General features: G+C 36.8%; 1 protein-coding gene across 1 annotated transcript; it reads right to left on the reverse strand.

Annotated features, from left to right (window-relative positions):
• Window positions 1-488: 488 nt before the first annotated feature.
• Window positions 489-14,574, reverse strand: LOC112057877 (venom carboxylesterase-6). Its single transcript, XM_052885356.1, has 10 exons — window positions 14,342-14,574; window positions 11,975-12,075; window positions 10,857-11,038; window positions 10,055-10,240; window positions 5,897-6,087; window positions 4,818-4,986; window positions 3,630-3,814; window positions 2,990-3,140; window positions 2,100-2,223; window positions 489-1,795 (listed from the first exon to the last, which is right to left on the reverse strand). The coding sequence occupies exons 1-10, from the start codon at window positions 14,531-14,533 to the stop codon at window positions 1,600-1,602; spliced, it is 1,677 nt and encodes a 558-aa protein (XP_052741316.1). The 5' UTR covers window positions 14,534-14,574; the 3' UTR covers window positions 489-1,599.
• Between the last annotated feature and the right edge of the window lie 1,060 nt (window positions 14,575-15,634).

Genomic DNA, 15,634 nt, shown 5'->3' on the forward strand with positions numbered 1-15,634 from the left:
GTACCGGAACGCTAAATCGCTTGGCGGTACGTCTTTGCCGGTAGGGTGGGTAACTAGCCACGGCCGAAGCCTCCCACCAGCCAGACCTGGACAAATTAAGAAAATCTCAATCTGCCCAGCCGGGAATCGAACCCAGGACCTCCGTTTTGTAAATCCACCGCGCATACCACTGCGCTACGGAGGCCGTCAAAAATTATATTAATCTTTCTCGTAAATTTGTATTCCAAGTAGGTTTAAAATTATTATTTAATTAATATTTAAGTAAATATGCGGACACATAAAATAGAATCAATCAGTATGTTTTTTTAATTTGCAGAAGTTAACACAAAGCCTTTAGCGTTATCGTGGTGCCTAACCCCTCTTATTCTGAGAGGAGACTCGAGCTCAGCAGTGACCCGAATAAGAGTTGATAATGATGATGATGAGTATACAAGAAGGATTAAAATGAAAGATAATTAATTAATATTTATAATTTATTAAATCATGACGATAATAAAAATATAGGTATAGGTATATCGATACATAAAAAAAGTAAAATAAAAAAAAAAACTCACAACGGTTGAAATGTAATTGAATGAAAAAGGATAATATAATTTAAAAATAAACTAAATGAGAATACCCGTCGGGGCTGCTATTAAATGAACTAAAGTTATGCAGTTTTAATGGAACGTGAATAATTAGAGATCTTTTATTTAACTGTTCATTACGAAAACTTTACCATTTGATCGTCACTAAAGGGATGCCCTCCCTTAGGAATGGGAGGGTTACAAAAATAAAACTCTCGTATTTCTGTTTCTAAATCACGAAGCGGTTATTTTACTTTGAAAAATGACAAAAAATATATTTTTTGTCCTGTCATATTATTTAATATGACAATATTATTTGTTAGCATTATATGATATTATGAGCATATTGTGTTGTGTGGCATAATGCTGTAATAAAGATTTTTTCTTTCTTTCTTTCTTCTTTCTTTTGACAATTAAGGCAAGCGTTGAAAATAAAAATTATTTTCTTTATAAAAAGCAGCTCCCGCCGCTGAAAGCGGAGTTTTTTTAATATTAATCTCTCGGTCTTGCGACGCTCAAGTAAATAAAGAGAAAGAAAGAAAGAAATATCTTTATTACTACATTATGCCACAAATCACAATTATTTAAGAATAACCCTGCAATATTTGGCTTATCGTAGTATTATTCTAAATACTTACGTATATATTATACGTAAATATTTAGAATCACTTTATCTTTAAGTAAAATCCAGAGAATTACTATCAGTATTAACAAACCAGTACTTAAGTATTCGGTGAAAAGTTCATATGAGGAGCTGTACTTAATTTAATTACGGTTTTTTTATTTTTAAAAATAAAAAAAAACCGTAATTAAATTGATATTTTTTTAAAAAGAATATTTACCATATTTTTTTATAACATGACCAATATTCCCATTCCCCTCCAACTATTCGGCAAAGACTGTGCTAGGAGTGGGAACGACAATAGACCAACGGGGTGAGGATCGAACCACCACCCCTCGGTGATGTGTTCGACCGCACTTACCGTTGAGCTTTTGAGTCTTTTTAAATATGGCTTAATTTTTTTTTTAATGTTTACAGTTCGTCTCTTGCGTTTTTACTGTAGTTTTCATTTTCGGTGAAGCCTAGACTGTCCCAGAATAGTTTCTTTCCGAAGTCAGTGCTGGATTTCATTTCTATGTTCTTCGGTCCGGCTATTTCTATATAGTCCAACTCCGGTTGTCCCGGCTTGACCTGCGACCAAGTTGGGCTGTTCGGTAGTTTTGGTACTCTGGAAATAAAGGAATAGTCAACATTTAAATATGTGCAGAATCAAATCAAAACAAATGAAAGAGAAAAAGCAGATATTTTTTTATTAAAAAAAAGACGAGAAGTTTGAATTTGAATCATAAATATAGTTGCTTTTATAGTAGCGCAGATGCCAAGTATAGCTTACCCAGTCGTAGCGTAACTGTGTCAAAAAACCTTACCCTTTCAACAGAAATACAGGGTCAATAAGTATGAGTGACGAGAAGTTTGAATTTGAATCATAAATATAGTTGCTTCTATAGTAGCGCATGCCAAGTATAGCTTACCCTGTCGTAGCGTAACTGTAGACCATATCCAGAAGAGTATCTCTCATCTGTAAATCTTCCGGTCTGGTGGTATCCGATGGATGATAATTGTAGATTAGGATCACGTCATCAGCGTGACTTACACCTGTAAGGTATAATTTGATTTGAATTTGGTTAAATTTTGTTTAAAAGTTGACTCATATCAAATTTAAAATAAACTTTATTAATTTCGTGTAGTACATGCAATAAGGGTTTGAAATATATCGATAGAAATTTATAAAAGTTAAGGATTTCATAGAAAAATATATTAAAAAAATATTTAGTAATTTTTCCAAACGCCCATTTTACTACGTCCATTTTGCGACGTCACGATGTTATTTGATCAATAGAGAAATAAACGTCAAACTAATTATAGTGACGTCATGAAACAGTTAAAATATAGACCATCATGGCCGATAGCGTTTTGGCTCGTATTGTCAAAAAAAAACATTAAAAAATTATGTATGTAATGCCTCAAAAAATATAATATTGAATTATTTTCAATGTCGTAGAACGCTAATGAACAATTTAAGACCCTTTTAAGTGTCAACTAGCGTATTGTCAATATTGGTAATTTAATAAGGGGTTCAGAATTGAAGTAGGTAAACCAGCTATAAGGTCTACCCCTGCAGTTTTGATTTGTTTTGATTGCAGAAAAATCAGAACAGCAGGGGTAGACCCTGCAGTTTTGATTTTTATTTAATTTAAGACATAAACACATACGTTTAAAAACGGTTTTAAGATTAACAATTGGTGAATATTAAACCATGGTGTTTGGAAGCCTCTGCTATAGATCTATGTAGTGTACGCCTATGGGCTGATTTGACGAAGATGAACATTTACCCTTGGACCAATTAAGAGAAGGAACTTACCATAGTCGTTTTCGTTTCTAGCCATCAAATTGGAGAAGCTGTATTGCCAACGGTATGAGAAACGGTAAACCCATGTCGGTTGGAGTGATTTTTGAGCGTGAATTTGAGCAAGCTTGCCGACGTTGGCTGAGAATAGACGGTCTCCGAGAGCCTGAAATAATTATTAACATAATAAATAGTAAAACATGAAATTCAATAAAAAAACAAGTCAATTTGAAGTAGGATATATTTTGGAAATGAAAAAGAAAAATTCACTGTACACTGTAGAATTATTTGCTGAATTGCAATTGCTATTCTGTATTAATTAAACCTTATGATTAATAATCTATTTCATATACCCAATCGCTATCATGTGCAAGTGTGGAGGCAGTGGATATGACCTGAACCTTTGATTCAGAGGGCGTAGGTTTGAATGTGGTCCGGGGCATGCACCTCAAAATTTTCAATTATGTGAATTTTAAGAAATTAAATATTTCGTGCTTTAAACGGCGAACAACATCGTGAGGAAACCTGCACTTGAGAATTTTCTTAATTTTCTACGTGTGTGAAGTCTGCCAATCCGCATTGGGCCAACGTAGCGGATTACCCTAACCCCTCTCATTTTGATGATAGATCGGTATACAAAATACATGTTACTTACTTGAACAAGCCCATCATAGGTATCTTGTCCTACAGGTTTGCCGTCTAAGTAATGATCCTTAATCTTCTGGGCAACGCTTGCGCGTAATTTTAGGGGAAGGGTGTTGTTGTACTCAAAGATGTACACAGCGAGGTCCTCCCATCTTGCCTCCAGGTCTGGTAAGACCTTGGGGTCTGCTTGGTAAGCTGAAAGAAAGAATATTTAATGAGTATCAGCAAACGTTCATCTGCTTCTGTCAACTAGGTACTTACATTAGACATAAATAAAATAGAAGTGCCTGTCGGTGATTTCAAAATAACAGTGTTTTCTCAAGATTATATAGGTGATACTAAAAAAAATCTTTTAAATTTTCGTGTTTGTTCGGGTTAATCAAATCTCAAACGGCTGAACCGAAAGTCAAAGTCATGTTATGCGATGACAAAAGTCGAAAGTGTTTAATGGTACTTTTAGGGGACAATAAAGTTACTAAGAATAAAAAAAATTTAATAAAAAAATTTAACTGACTTAAAAACATAAAACATAGTGTTTTATGTTTTTGAAGTCAGTTGAATTTTTTTATTAAATTTTTTTAATTCGTGCATGCCCCGGACCGGATTCGAACCCACACCCTCCGGAATCGGAGGCAGAGGTCATATCCACTGGGCTATCACGGCTCTCGAATATGATATTCTTACATAGCATAAATTAACACAACACCGGTTTAGCACCGCCTTCAAACTGATCATCAGTTAGAACATAAGATGATGTATAGAACTTAGTATAATGTTATTTATCGCTTTTTAGTTTAGTCAGTACGTTTTATGTTTTTAAAGTCGGTTGAATTATTTTTATTATTTTTTTTTATTCCAGTTTTAGAGTATTCTTTAGATATTGATCTAGCGCCAAAAGTATATTGCTATGAGTCGTTATTAAAATATTGTGAGCCCAAGATTAGTACAATGTAATCCACAATCTTATTTAATCTGGTGTTTCCCGGGAAAATAAAAACATTAATAAGCTGCCAGAACAGAAATAACAAGTCGAAAAAAGCAATATTTTATTATCTGGGTTAAGCGTGCGTCCAAAAGTTTAGTCACTCTCATGTTTATTTTAAGCAAGCAATTTTGTTATTATTTTAAGAAATCTTTACCCTCTAATGGGCCCCCAACTAATTTTGATACAGGGCCCAAGGCATGCTACGCTACTGACCTGCAGCAGGATATAATCCTTCTTCAGAAGTCACAGATGTGATGAGCGGCACAGCCTGCATGTCTCCATCCTGGCTCGCAGTGTAAGGGTACTTAGTAAGGAATGGGTTCTTTACACTCGGCGCCTCGGCTGTCGGGGTGAACATGGTGAACCAGTTCACATTCCAGTCCTGAAATATTTGGAATTTTCATTTTTGTGAAATATGTTAGCTGATTTACAATGACTCAAATTAAAGAAGGATACATCTTTGAAGTATGTGATCGAATCGGAAATTATTCATTTTTCATTCCTGTTACATCTACTTGTATTTTATTAGGTAAACATATAACAAAGATTTGTGCAATATGGCAGAGAAGAAATAACATTCTCAATTTACTTGATGACTATCAAAAATTATGAATTTCAGCAGATGTTTTTCCGCTTTTTTTTCAATATAATGCACGCTTGATGATAAGCAATGATGCAGCATATAATGGAACGCTTATCTAGAAGATGCCCATTTACTCTTGAATCGAAAGTGGTAGGGAAAGCAGAAACTAGCAAAGAATTCCATTTATCTTTGAATACAATATAAAATGGAATCAAAATGTTTAACCTATTAAATGAGTCTGATTTACGGGTATCATCATCACCATCATAATCATTACCATGACCACCATCATAATCATTACCATGACTACCATCATAATCATCATCATCACCATCATAATCATCACTATGACCACCATAATAATCATTACCATGACTACCATCATAATCATCATCATCACCATCATAATCATTACTATGACCACCATCATAATCATTACCATGACTACCATCATAATCATTATCATTACCATCATAATCATTACCATCATAATCATTACCAGGACCACCATCATAATCATTACCATGACTACCATCATAATCATAATCATCATCATCACCATCATAATCATTACTATGACCACCATCATAATCATTACCATGACCACCATCATAATCATTACCATGACTACCATCATAATCATCATCATTACCATCATAATCATCATAATCAGCTTAATTTTTTAGATGATTGAGTAAAAAGAACTTACAAACATCTGGACTTGTCCGTTTACAATAACTTCTCCAGGTCTGTTCCTCAAACACTCGGCCATTTCCCGAGTGTCCGTGGTGGAGCAACCGACGATAGCTGCAAGAGCTTTACCCTGTTCCACAGGCTTAACTGAATGTGTCCACGACGAAAACGCAGAGCCACTGAATGCAATTCCTCGGTGGAATGTACCTAGAAAACAAACAGTACCAAATGATAGAAAGAAAGAAATTCTAAAACGCACTGACTAAAATGGTCTCTAAAAATTGTTCTGTCTTGGACTCCAGTGGTTACGATTATAAAGACTCCACTACTCTCTCTCTCTTTTCTAAGCCCCGACGCAAAAAGAGGGGTTTATAAGTTTGACGTGTCTGTCTGTCTGTGGCACCATAGCTCCCGAACGGATGAAGCGATTCCAATTTAGTTTTTTTCGTATGAAAGGTGACTTACGGTCAAGTGTTATTAGACATATTTGATGAAAATCGGTTGAGCCGTTTAAAAGTTGTGGGGGTGATATTGGGGAAGAGCAACCGAATGTCTGCAAATATACTCGAGTGGGGTCTCAAATGAAAGCGCACTGAAAGAGAATATTGACGACTTGATAGAGAGTATAATTAATGATTTCATACATTGCCATGGATTTTTCCGGAATGGAAAGTAGCCTATGTGTTAATCTAGAGAAAAATCTATTTCCATTCTAAATTCAGCCAAATCGCTTCAGTAGCCGCAGCGTAAAGGAAGAACAAACATTCACACTCACACACAAACTTTAGCCTTAATACTATTAGTGTGATAATCTATATTAATAAAGCTGAAGAGTCTGTTTTATTGAACGCGCTAATCTCAGGAACTACTGGTCCAATTTGAAAAATTCTTTCAGTGTTAGATAGCCCATTTATCGAAGAATATAATATTATCTATATAATGGTGGTGGAGTAAGGATATACAAAATATACTGAAAGAAAAGAAGGATGCATTTAAGGATTGGAAAAATGTGATTGATTATGACGGCAATTCGAAAGAGATTAAAAAGAATGTTTACGTGGAGAAGAAAATGAAAGCGAAAAAAGCGGTTGCTATTGCAAGGGGAAAAGTGAACAGTAAATTGTATGAGTCCCTAGATTATCCCCAAGGGCAAAAAGACTTATTTCGCCTAGCAAAAGCGAGAGAAAATAATGCAAGGGATATAGTACATGTGAAATGCATAAAAGATGATGCCGGAAAGGTTTTGACAAATGACGAAGAAATAAAAGGTCGGTGGAAGGAATACTTTAAAAAGTTGATGAACGAAGAGAATGACTGGAATCGCGAATTAGAGAATGTATCAATGAATGTGGCAGTGGTAAAAGAGGTGAGTATAGATGAAGTAAAAATGGCAGTGCAAAGTATGAAAAGTGGTAAAGCGGTAGGGCCTGACAGTATACCAGTCGAAGCATGGAAGTGCCTGAAAGTGGATGGATGGAAATGGCTGACTTTATTTTTCAATAAGTTGTTGCACGAAGAGTCAATCCCGGAAGAGTGGTCCAGCAGTTCGTTGGTGCCCATATTTAAAAATAAGGGTGATGTCCAGAATTGCAACAACTATCGAGGAATAAAGCTCATGTCACATACTATGAAGATTTGGGAGAAAGTGATAGATAAGAGAATAAGAGAGGAGAGTGAGGTTACTCTAAATCAGTTTGGGTTTATGCCAGGACGGGGTACAACTGATGCCATTTTCGCTTTGCGTCAACTGTGTGAGAAATACAGGAATGCACAAAAGAATCTCCACATGGTGTTTGTTGACTTAGAGAAAGCGTATGACAGAGTACCCCGTGAGGTTGTATGGTGGGCTATGAACGTGAAGAAAATACTTGGGAAGTATGTTAGAATAGTGAAAGAAATGTATAGAGATGCATGCACGAGCATACGGTCAGAAGCTGGTGTTACTGACAAGTTTCAAGTGGAGGTGGGCTTACACCAAGGATCGGCTTTAAGCCCCTATTTGTTTCTCCTAGTAATGGATGCTCTGACATCAGACATACAGGAAGAAGCACCTTGGTGTATGCTGTTCGCCGATGATATTGTACTTGTCGGAGAAAACGCATCTGAGGTACAGAGCAGACTGGGAAAATGGCAGGAGAAATTGGAAAGTGTTGGTCTACGAATCAGTCAAACGAAAACTGAATACTTATTCTTGGACTTTGGTGGTACATCTCAATCTTCCAAAATTGCCTTAAATGATGTAACCCTACCAGCTTGCTCCTATTTTCGGTACCTCGGGTCGCTTTTTCAAAACGATGGCAATGTGGACCGAGACGTAAAAAGTAGAATGAATGCGGGATGGATGAAATGGCGACAGGTCCCAGGTGTACTATGTGACCCGCGAATGCCTCTTAGACTTAAGGGTAAAATATACAAAACGGTTGTAAGACCTGTCGTGCTGTATGGATCAGAATGTTGGGCGGTGAAAGGGATGGATAGTAAACGAATGCATGTGAAAGAAATGCGTATGTTGAGATGGATGTGTGGTGTGACAAGAATAGATAAAATAAGGAATGAGTATATAAGAGGAAGTCTGAAGGTGGCGCCAGTGACAGAAAAATCGAGGAGTAGAAGGTTAGCTTGGTATGGACATGTAATGCGTAGAGAGGAAAGTCATATTACTAGAAAAATGTTGAATGTGCAAGTGGAAGGTCATAAGAGGAGGGGAAGGCCAAAGAAGAGATGGTTGGATTGTGTGAAAGAGGACATGTGTGTAAAAGGAGTGGATGATGAGTTGACGAGTAATAGAAACGAATGGAAAAGATTGACATATTTTTCCGACCCTACTTAAGTGGGATAAGGGTAAGGACTTGATGATAATATTATCTATATAATATTATCCCCGTATTCCTAACAGGAAACAGGAACCAGGCGGGTGAAACCGCGAAACGTCAGCTAGTGTTAAATAAATGCCAGGCGTACACTGTTGGTTTTTCCAAACCATTTTTTTTATATTTTCTTTGTTTATTTATTGTAGAAACGTGAAAATTTATAGCTACGTATGACTGATGGTAATCACTTAACGTCATGTGATCATCTAATCATATTACCTACCCGGTGGCTGTGAACACATATTTTCCCCGTATTTTCCATTCAAAAGAGGAATGAGATGAGGCGGAATGATTAATTGCCTCACCTGAAAGCTAATACGAGGAATTGTGTTTTCAAAATAATAAGAGAGAGAGTAAGCGTAAACGTAGGCGTCCACTTATCTGCATCGTATGGGATGAATCGCATTCTTAATTTTACGATAAATAAAATTCGTTCGATGCTATCCGTACGATGCGGATCAGTGGACGCACTTGTATGACTTTCTATACAAAGAATATTAAAATCCGTTTGATGCGATGCCTATGGTGCGGTATGTGGTCGCCTACCATAAGTGCAGTACTCTGCGATGTCTAGCTGTCGGTTTAGTTTTATCCGTGTCATTAATTATTTACAGTAGGTATGGAGAATCTTAACTTAAAAAAAAGAATATTTGCCATATCTTTTAAATATGACCAATATTCCCTTTTCCCTCCAACTAGTCGGGAAAGACTGTATTAGAAGTGGGTACGATAATGATCCAGCGGGCGAGGATCGAACCAGCTCCCCTCGGTGATGAGTGCTGGTTGCTTTGAGTCCGTTGAGCTATTGAGGCTAGTTAGCTTAGTACACTTTTAAGCTTAGGTGTTGACGTCTAACTTAGGTGTACACATTTACAAGTCTTGACGGATTCTCTGGCTTTGGTTATACTGTGGATATCAACAAAGAGGTCCTAAGTGCGATTCCCAGCATGGTTCAGTTTAGGATTTTTTATTTTCTAAATTAAATGTCTGACCTGATAATAGGCTTCATCCGTGTCTAACTGGCGAAGACGTACTACCAAGCAATTTAGCGTTCTGGTACGACGACGCGTAGAAAGCGTCTAAGGTATGGGAAGAATAAACTTGTCCACGTTAGCTCGCTTTCATCTTAGACTGCGTCGTCACTTACTATCAGGCGAGAAAAAAAAACAAGTGGTCTCTGGACTCGCTCTCACTCAGTGATAAATTAAAACCCGCTGCTGTATGCGTGAGGGAAAGGGAAGTCAGACAGAGTGGAGTCGTAAGTGGTTTGCCCTCCTCTATGAATTTGTCACTTTAATACATACCTCTAGAAAGTGGCGAGAGATAGTGGTAGTGCACACTGGCGCCGCCGGCGGAACAACCAGTGAGTGTGACGCTGTCAGGGTTGCCGCCGAACATCAAGATGTTATCCCTCACCCACTTCAAGGCAAAGGACTGGTCCTTCAGACCTGCGTTGCCAGGGATCTGCTCATCACCTGTGCTTAGAAAACCTGGAATAGAGGATGTCGATTCTGTGTTACAAGCTTATATTATCACGGACACCCACGACTTTGTCCGCGTGGATTTCAGTTTTTCACAAATCCCGCGGGAAATGTCGCGGAATGAGTTTTAAGAACTTTTGAAGGGGAACAATTCTGTCATACATTACTTTTTGCGAAATTTTAACCGTTTACGCAGCAGGCAAAAACCCCGATTTTGAAACATTATTCATTGGTGCTCCGTTTCTATTAGTCTTAGTGTGATAATATGTAGCCTATAGTGTTTCTCAATAAATGGTCTATCATCATCATCATCATCATCATCATCACCATCATCATCATTAATAACGTATTTTCAACGAGCCTCCTCTCAGAATGACAGGGTTAGGCTAATACACCACTCTGCCTCAATGCGGATTGGTAGACTTCACTCACCTAGAGAAATGAGAAAAAATTCCAGGTATGCACTATGCAGGTTTCCTCACGATTTTCATGTTTATAAATACGATAGGAGTTAATTGAGGCGGATTCGTCTTTTTGATAAATATACTCGAGCTCAGGAGTGAGCGGAATAAGGGTTGATAATAATGATGATGATGAAAGTCCACATTTTGTTCCAACAACTTACCTAGAGGTCCCAAGCGATAGTTGAGGGTGACGAAGACCAGATCTCTGTCCATCATGTGGACTCCGTCGTACTGTCCCCCGGCGCCGTACATGAAGGCTCCGCCGTGGATGAAGATCACCACGGGCAGCAGAGCATCAGCGTAGGGTTTGGGGGTGTGGACATTCACAAAGAGACAGTCTTCACTACCTGGAAAAGGGTTAATATATTTTATATTAACTAGCGGACGCCCGCAACTTCGTCCGCGTGGAATTTAGTTTTTCACAAATCCCTCGGGAACCGTGGTTTTTTAAGGGATAATCTATTTCCATTCCAAATTTCAGGCGCCGTTAAAGAGTATCAAACATCCAAATATCCATACAAACTTTCGCGTTTATAATATTAGTTATTATTACGGTTAATTATAGTATTACGGAACGAACAACCCCATGATAAGTGGAAAACTATTGCATATAAACAGAATAAAACTACGTAATAAAATAATTAAATCAATCAAATAAAAAATGTTTTTTTTTTGGCTCGAATTAATTGACTATGGACTTATTAATAACGGTAAAATCCTTCTGTAGATTTGAGCATTAAACAATTTTCACTAATATCTAGAGGTAACGTCATAATTGAAATAGAATTCTAGTATTTTAGAAAAAAATTTTAGGACGGTATTACGGTAGATAAAATCTGTTCCATGCGATCCTTACGATGCGAATCATTGGACGCACTTGTGTGTATTTCTATAGAGTACTAAAATCCGTTTGATGCATTGCGTAGGTATAAATCTCTGGACGCCTGCCATAAAATCCGTTCTCCATGTTTGGTTGACATGATTCCTAACTCCAGCGTTAATTTAACTTCAACTAAACAGATCCAAATCTAGTCATCATTCATTATCATTATCAGCCGATGGACGTCCACTGCTGGACATAGGCCTCTTGCATGGACTTCCGAACACAACGGTCTCGAGCCACGAGTATCCAGTGGCTCCCTGCAACCCGTTGTTTGGTAAACTACAACAAAATCTAGAATCTTCAAATAATCTGTTCTAGTAGTCAATTGTTCATCGCGTCATTGCACTTGTGATCATTGTTTTGATAGTTTAATTCATACGTATAATATCAAAATACCTACCTATGATTCCATCTTGAACAGAATCATATTGCAGACAGGGAGACAGAAGTCTCGAGGCGTCCCAAACTCCAGGCCAGGGCTTCAAAGCTTGCGGCTCCTAAAATAATTCATTAATTGAAAAGTTCATTATCATTAATAACAAATTTAAAAGGTTATCGAAGCGATGTCACTCAACTTTGCGTCTCTTCCATCGACCAACCTTTCGAAAGGTCATCCACGTTTCTTTGAACCCAATTTAACTTTAGTTTTTTGTTAGAATCTTTTAATTATCTTCTTTTCATGCGTTTTTGAGTGTCTCCATTGGATTATAGCTTTTTATATGCCACTGGAAAGTGGAATATTGGTGACTTTACAATATAAAGTCATAGTGCGTGCACTGATCCGCATCGTACGGATTTTTTTACAGTAATATTAAAAATCCGTTTGATGCGATGCGTCCTATACGTACGATGCGGATCAGTGGACGACTACCATAATTAGTGGGGAGTGGTTAGTAATATTGATCATATTAATAACAAGATAAGGAAAATAAACTTTTAAAAGAAATAAATATAGTGTAGCCATGTTTACAGAGATAAAATATATTATGTATACCTACCTGTTATTTATTTTTAATATATTATGATAATGACTAGTCCGGGATCCGTAGAACATTTTTTACAACTGATTAGGTAATTTATCAAGTTAATTTTCGTGAGTAGCTTCATCTCATTGAGACGATCAACTTTTTTATATACGAAAATTCTTGATTCTGGTATCTAACTGAGTTACCAGGAAATAAAAATTTCTGAGCGTCGGACGAGATAATGTACCACGCAATTTATAGGTTGTTGTTGTTGTAACTAGCCACATGTTTATTTTACTGTTGATTAATTAATAGTTATATATAACTTAACAGCCACAATGTCCTACAAATTGTGTGGTAAATTATCTCGTTCTGACGCTCGGAAATTTTCATTTCCTGGTAAGTCAGTTAGCTACCAGAATCAAGAATTTTCGTAAATAAAAAAGTTGATCGTCTCATCGAGATGAAGCTACTCACAAAAAATAACTTGATAGTAATCAAATGTAAGAAATGTTCTACGGATCCCTGACTAGACGTTAAACTAAATAAACAGCTGATAACCGGTGAGAGGTTAAGCAAGTGCTTCAATCATTATGATACGAAAATCCTTAATTAATAGGGTAAATGAACTATAAGTACGCTATCACTGTGACCCTAATCCAACTTTTACTTTACTATTATCTATTCCGATATTAAAGTCCTATTTTAAAAACAAAATTGATGAGTTTTATTTATAATTAATAGGCATTATGTTTATTTGGCTTAACTTCATAAAAAATGTAAACATCACTGATGTGTTTTGTATTTATTATTTTAAATAGTAATGATTTATATATTTTGTTGTTATATAGACATAGAGGAATTAGATATGGAGATGCATCGCACCCAAATTCTGTACCAAAATTGTCTGTCGTTTCTTGAGGGTGACGAGGTAAACTCACTCATCGAAAATTTTTAACACCAATAATCTATACTAATATATAAAGCTGAAGATCTCAGGAACTCCTGGTCCGAAACTAAAAAATTCTTTCAGTGTTAGATAGCCCATTTATCGAGGAAGGCTATAGGATATATTATCCCTGTGCTACTACCACGCGGGGGAAACCGCGCGGCGTCAGCCAGTAATTAATATAGTCTATGTCCTTATACTAGACACAACTAACAATCACATTCCTTACACTCGTTATACAGAATACCTACTTCATTGATGTTTTGCTGTTCAAGCAGAAGATTCGATACTTTTTCATTTTTTTTATTACAATTTTCATATAATTAAATTACAAATACTTACAAATGAAACGTAACTTCATCTTTTAGTGAACTACAAGTTATATAACTACAAGTTGTAAGAAGCAGTTTTTTTAAACGCGTTAGATAATTGATTTTTGACCTGTGACAGAGGGGTAACATCTAGCGAGTCATGTCTTTTTGTAATAGGTCTATGTATAAAGACAGTAAAATAAATTAAACATAAAAATTTCAAAGAATAAAAAGGAAAATCGTTTTCTTGGTCAATGTGGAACGCGTAGTAGAATTACAAGACGGAGGTCCTGGGTTCGATCCCCGGCTTGGCCTATTGAGGTTTTCTTAATTGGCCCAGGACTGGCTGGTGGTTGGCTTAGGCCGTGGCTAGTTGCCACCCCACCAGCGTTCAGGTACGATATCGTGTAGAAACCGAAAGGGGTGTTAGCCTTCCATCTTAGATTGCATCATCACTTACCATCAGATGAGATTGCTGTCAAGGGCTAACTTGTAAAGAATAAAATAAAACTAGTATTTCATATAAAAATCTACTCACTTTAAATCTATTTTCTCCGATTGGAGGCTGGGCGTAAGGTACGCCGAGAAAGCTGGCAAATTTCCTGCCTTTCGTGGATTCCCTCCATTTTCCCTGCAGAATACCATTCGCTACACGTACTGTGGGGCCTTCGCTTTCACACAACGCTAAGCCAAGTAATATTAAAAAGGAAAACAATTTAAGAACTACCATCTTGATGCATGCGTGCGCTTGACACGGACGCGAACGCTAGTTGGTACAAAGACAAACGCCTCGGACAGTGCCTTTTATAACTCGTACGATACGACTTGTTTGTTATCATCTATTCGAGCTCAGTGGTGATACTATTTAAATCTTTTTATAGATTGGTGTCAAGTTGATTATAATATTACCTATGTATAATTTCTACAGTAGTAGTATGGTTTAGGATACTGAGATTTATACTTTTGTCTTTTTATAATAACAACTCTTCATCATCATCGTTATTAACAGCCGATGGACTACCCCTGTCGGCTCTTCGAGCGTATCAAGACAATCCTACTTCCTACTAATATTATAAACACGAAAGTTTATATGGATGTTTGGATGTTTGTTACTCTATAACGCCGCTACTACTGAAATGAAGCTGAAATTTGGTATTAAGATATATTATAGCCTGGATTAACACATAGACTACTTTTTATCCTGGAAAAATCCATGGTTTCCAAGGGATTTGTGAAAAACTAAATTCCACGCGGACGAAGTCCCCTAGTAGAGAATAATCAAGGCTTGAAAGTGTTCGCGAGAGATTGGTTTATTAAACGAAAACTGTTGACGTGTTAATAATAAAGAGTACTATCGGACGCCCGCGACTTCGTCCGCGTGAAAATCGGCGTACACTTTCAACCAACAAGGACAAGGGTTCAAAATTAAAACATTAAGGACTCTCATTCAAAGGAGGTTAGGAGCTTTTAGACCTCCTGAATCCGGCCTTATTGCAAAATCCATTCAACAGCCTGCAAACTAATTGTTACACTAGGTAGTGTAGGACTTTCTTTCAAACTTGCGAGAGCCTTTAGATCTCCTTAATTCGGCCCTGTCGCAAAATTGATTTGTGAAGGACGTCTAATAACTATAAACTATTGGTCCCGACTTGTTTTCCGTTTTCTAATTGATTTCTACAATTCTGGTCTGGGCTTGTTTTTTTCTTTTCAGTTAATATATTTTATGCAGTCGGGTTTTTTTATAGGTATTTTTAACTATTTTAATTATATATATTGTCGCATACTATCCGGTGATTGCACTTAATCTACAACCTTAATAATAAAAACACTT

This window comes from Bicyclus anynana, chromosome 14 (genome assembly GCF_947172395.1).
Source record: "Bicyclus anynana chromosome 14, ilBicAnyn1.1, whole genome shotgun sequence".
Classification (NCBI taxonomy): Eukaryota; Metazoa; Arthropoda; class Insecta; order Lepidoptera; family Nymphalidae; genus Bicyclus; species Bicyclus anynana.

Coding starts and splice junctions, on each gene's coding strand:
- LOC112057877 (XM_052885356.1), bottom strand. CDS start 14,533: ATGGTAGTTCTTAAATTGTTTTCCTTTTTAATATTACTTGGCTTAGCG. Junction 10,241..10,856: donor CTATCGCTTGGGACCTCTAG/GTAAGTTGTTGG, acceptor CCTCTATTCCAG/GTTTTCTAAGCACAGGTGAT. Junction 3,815..4,817: donor AGGATTATATCCTGCTGCAG/GTCAGTAGCGTA, acceptor TCTTTCTTTCAG/CTTACCAAGCAGACCCCAAG.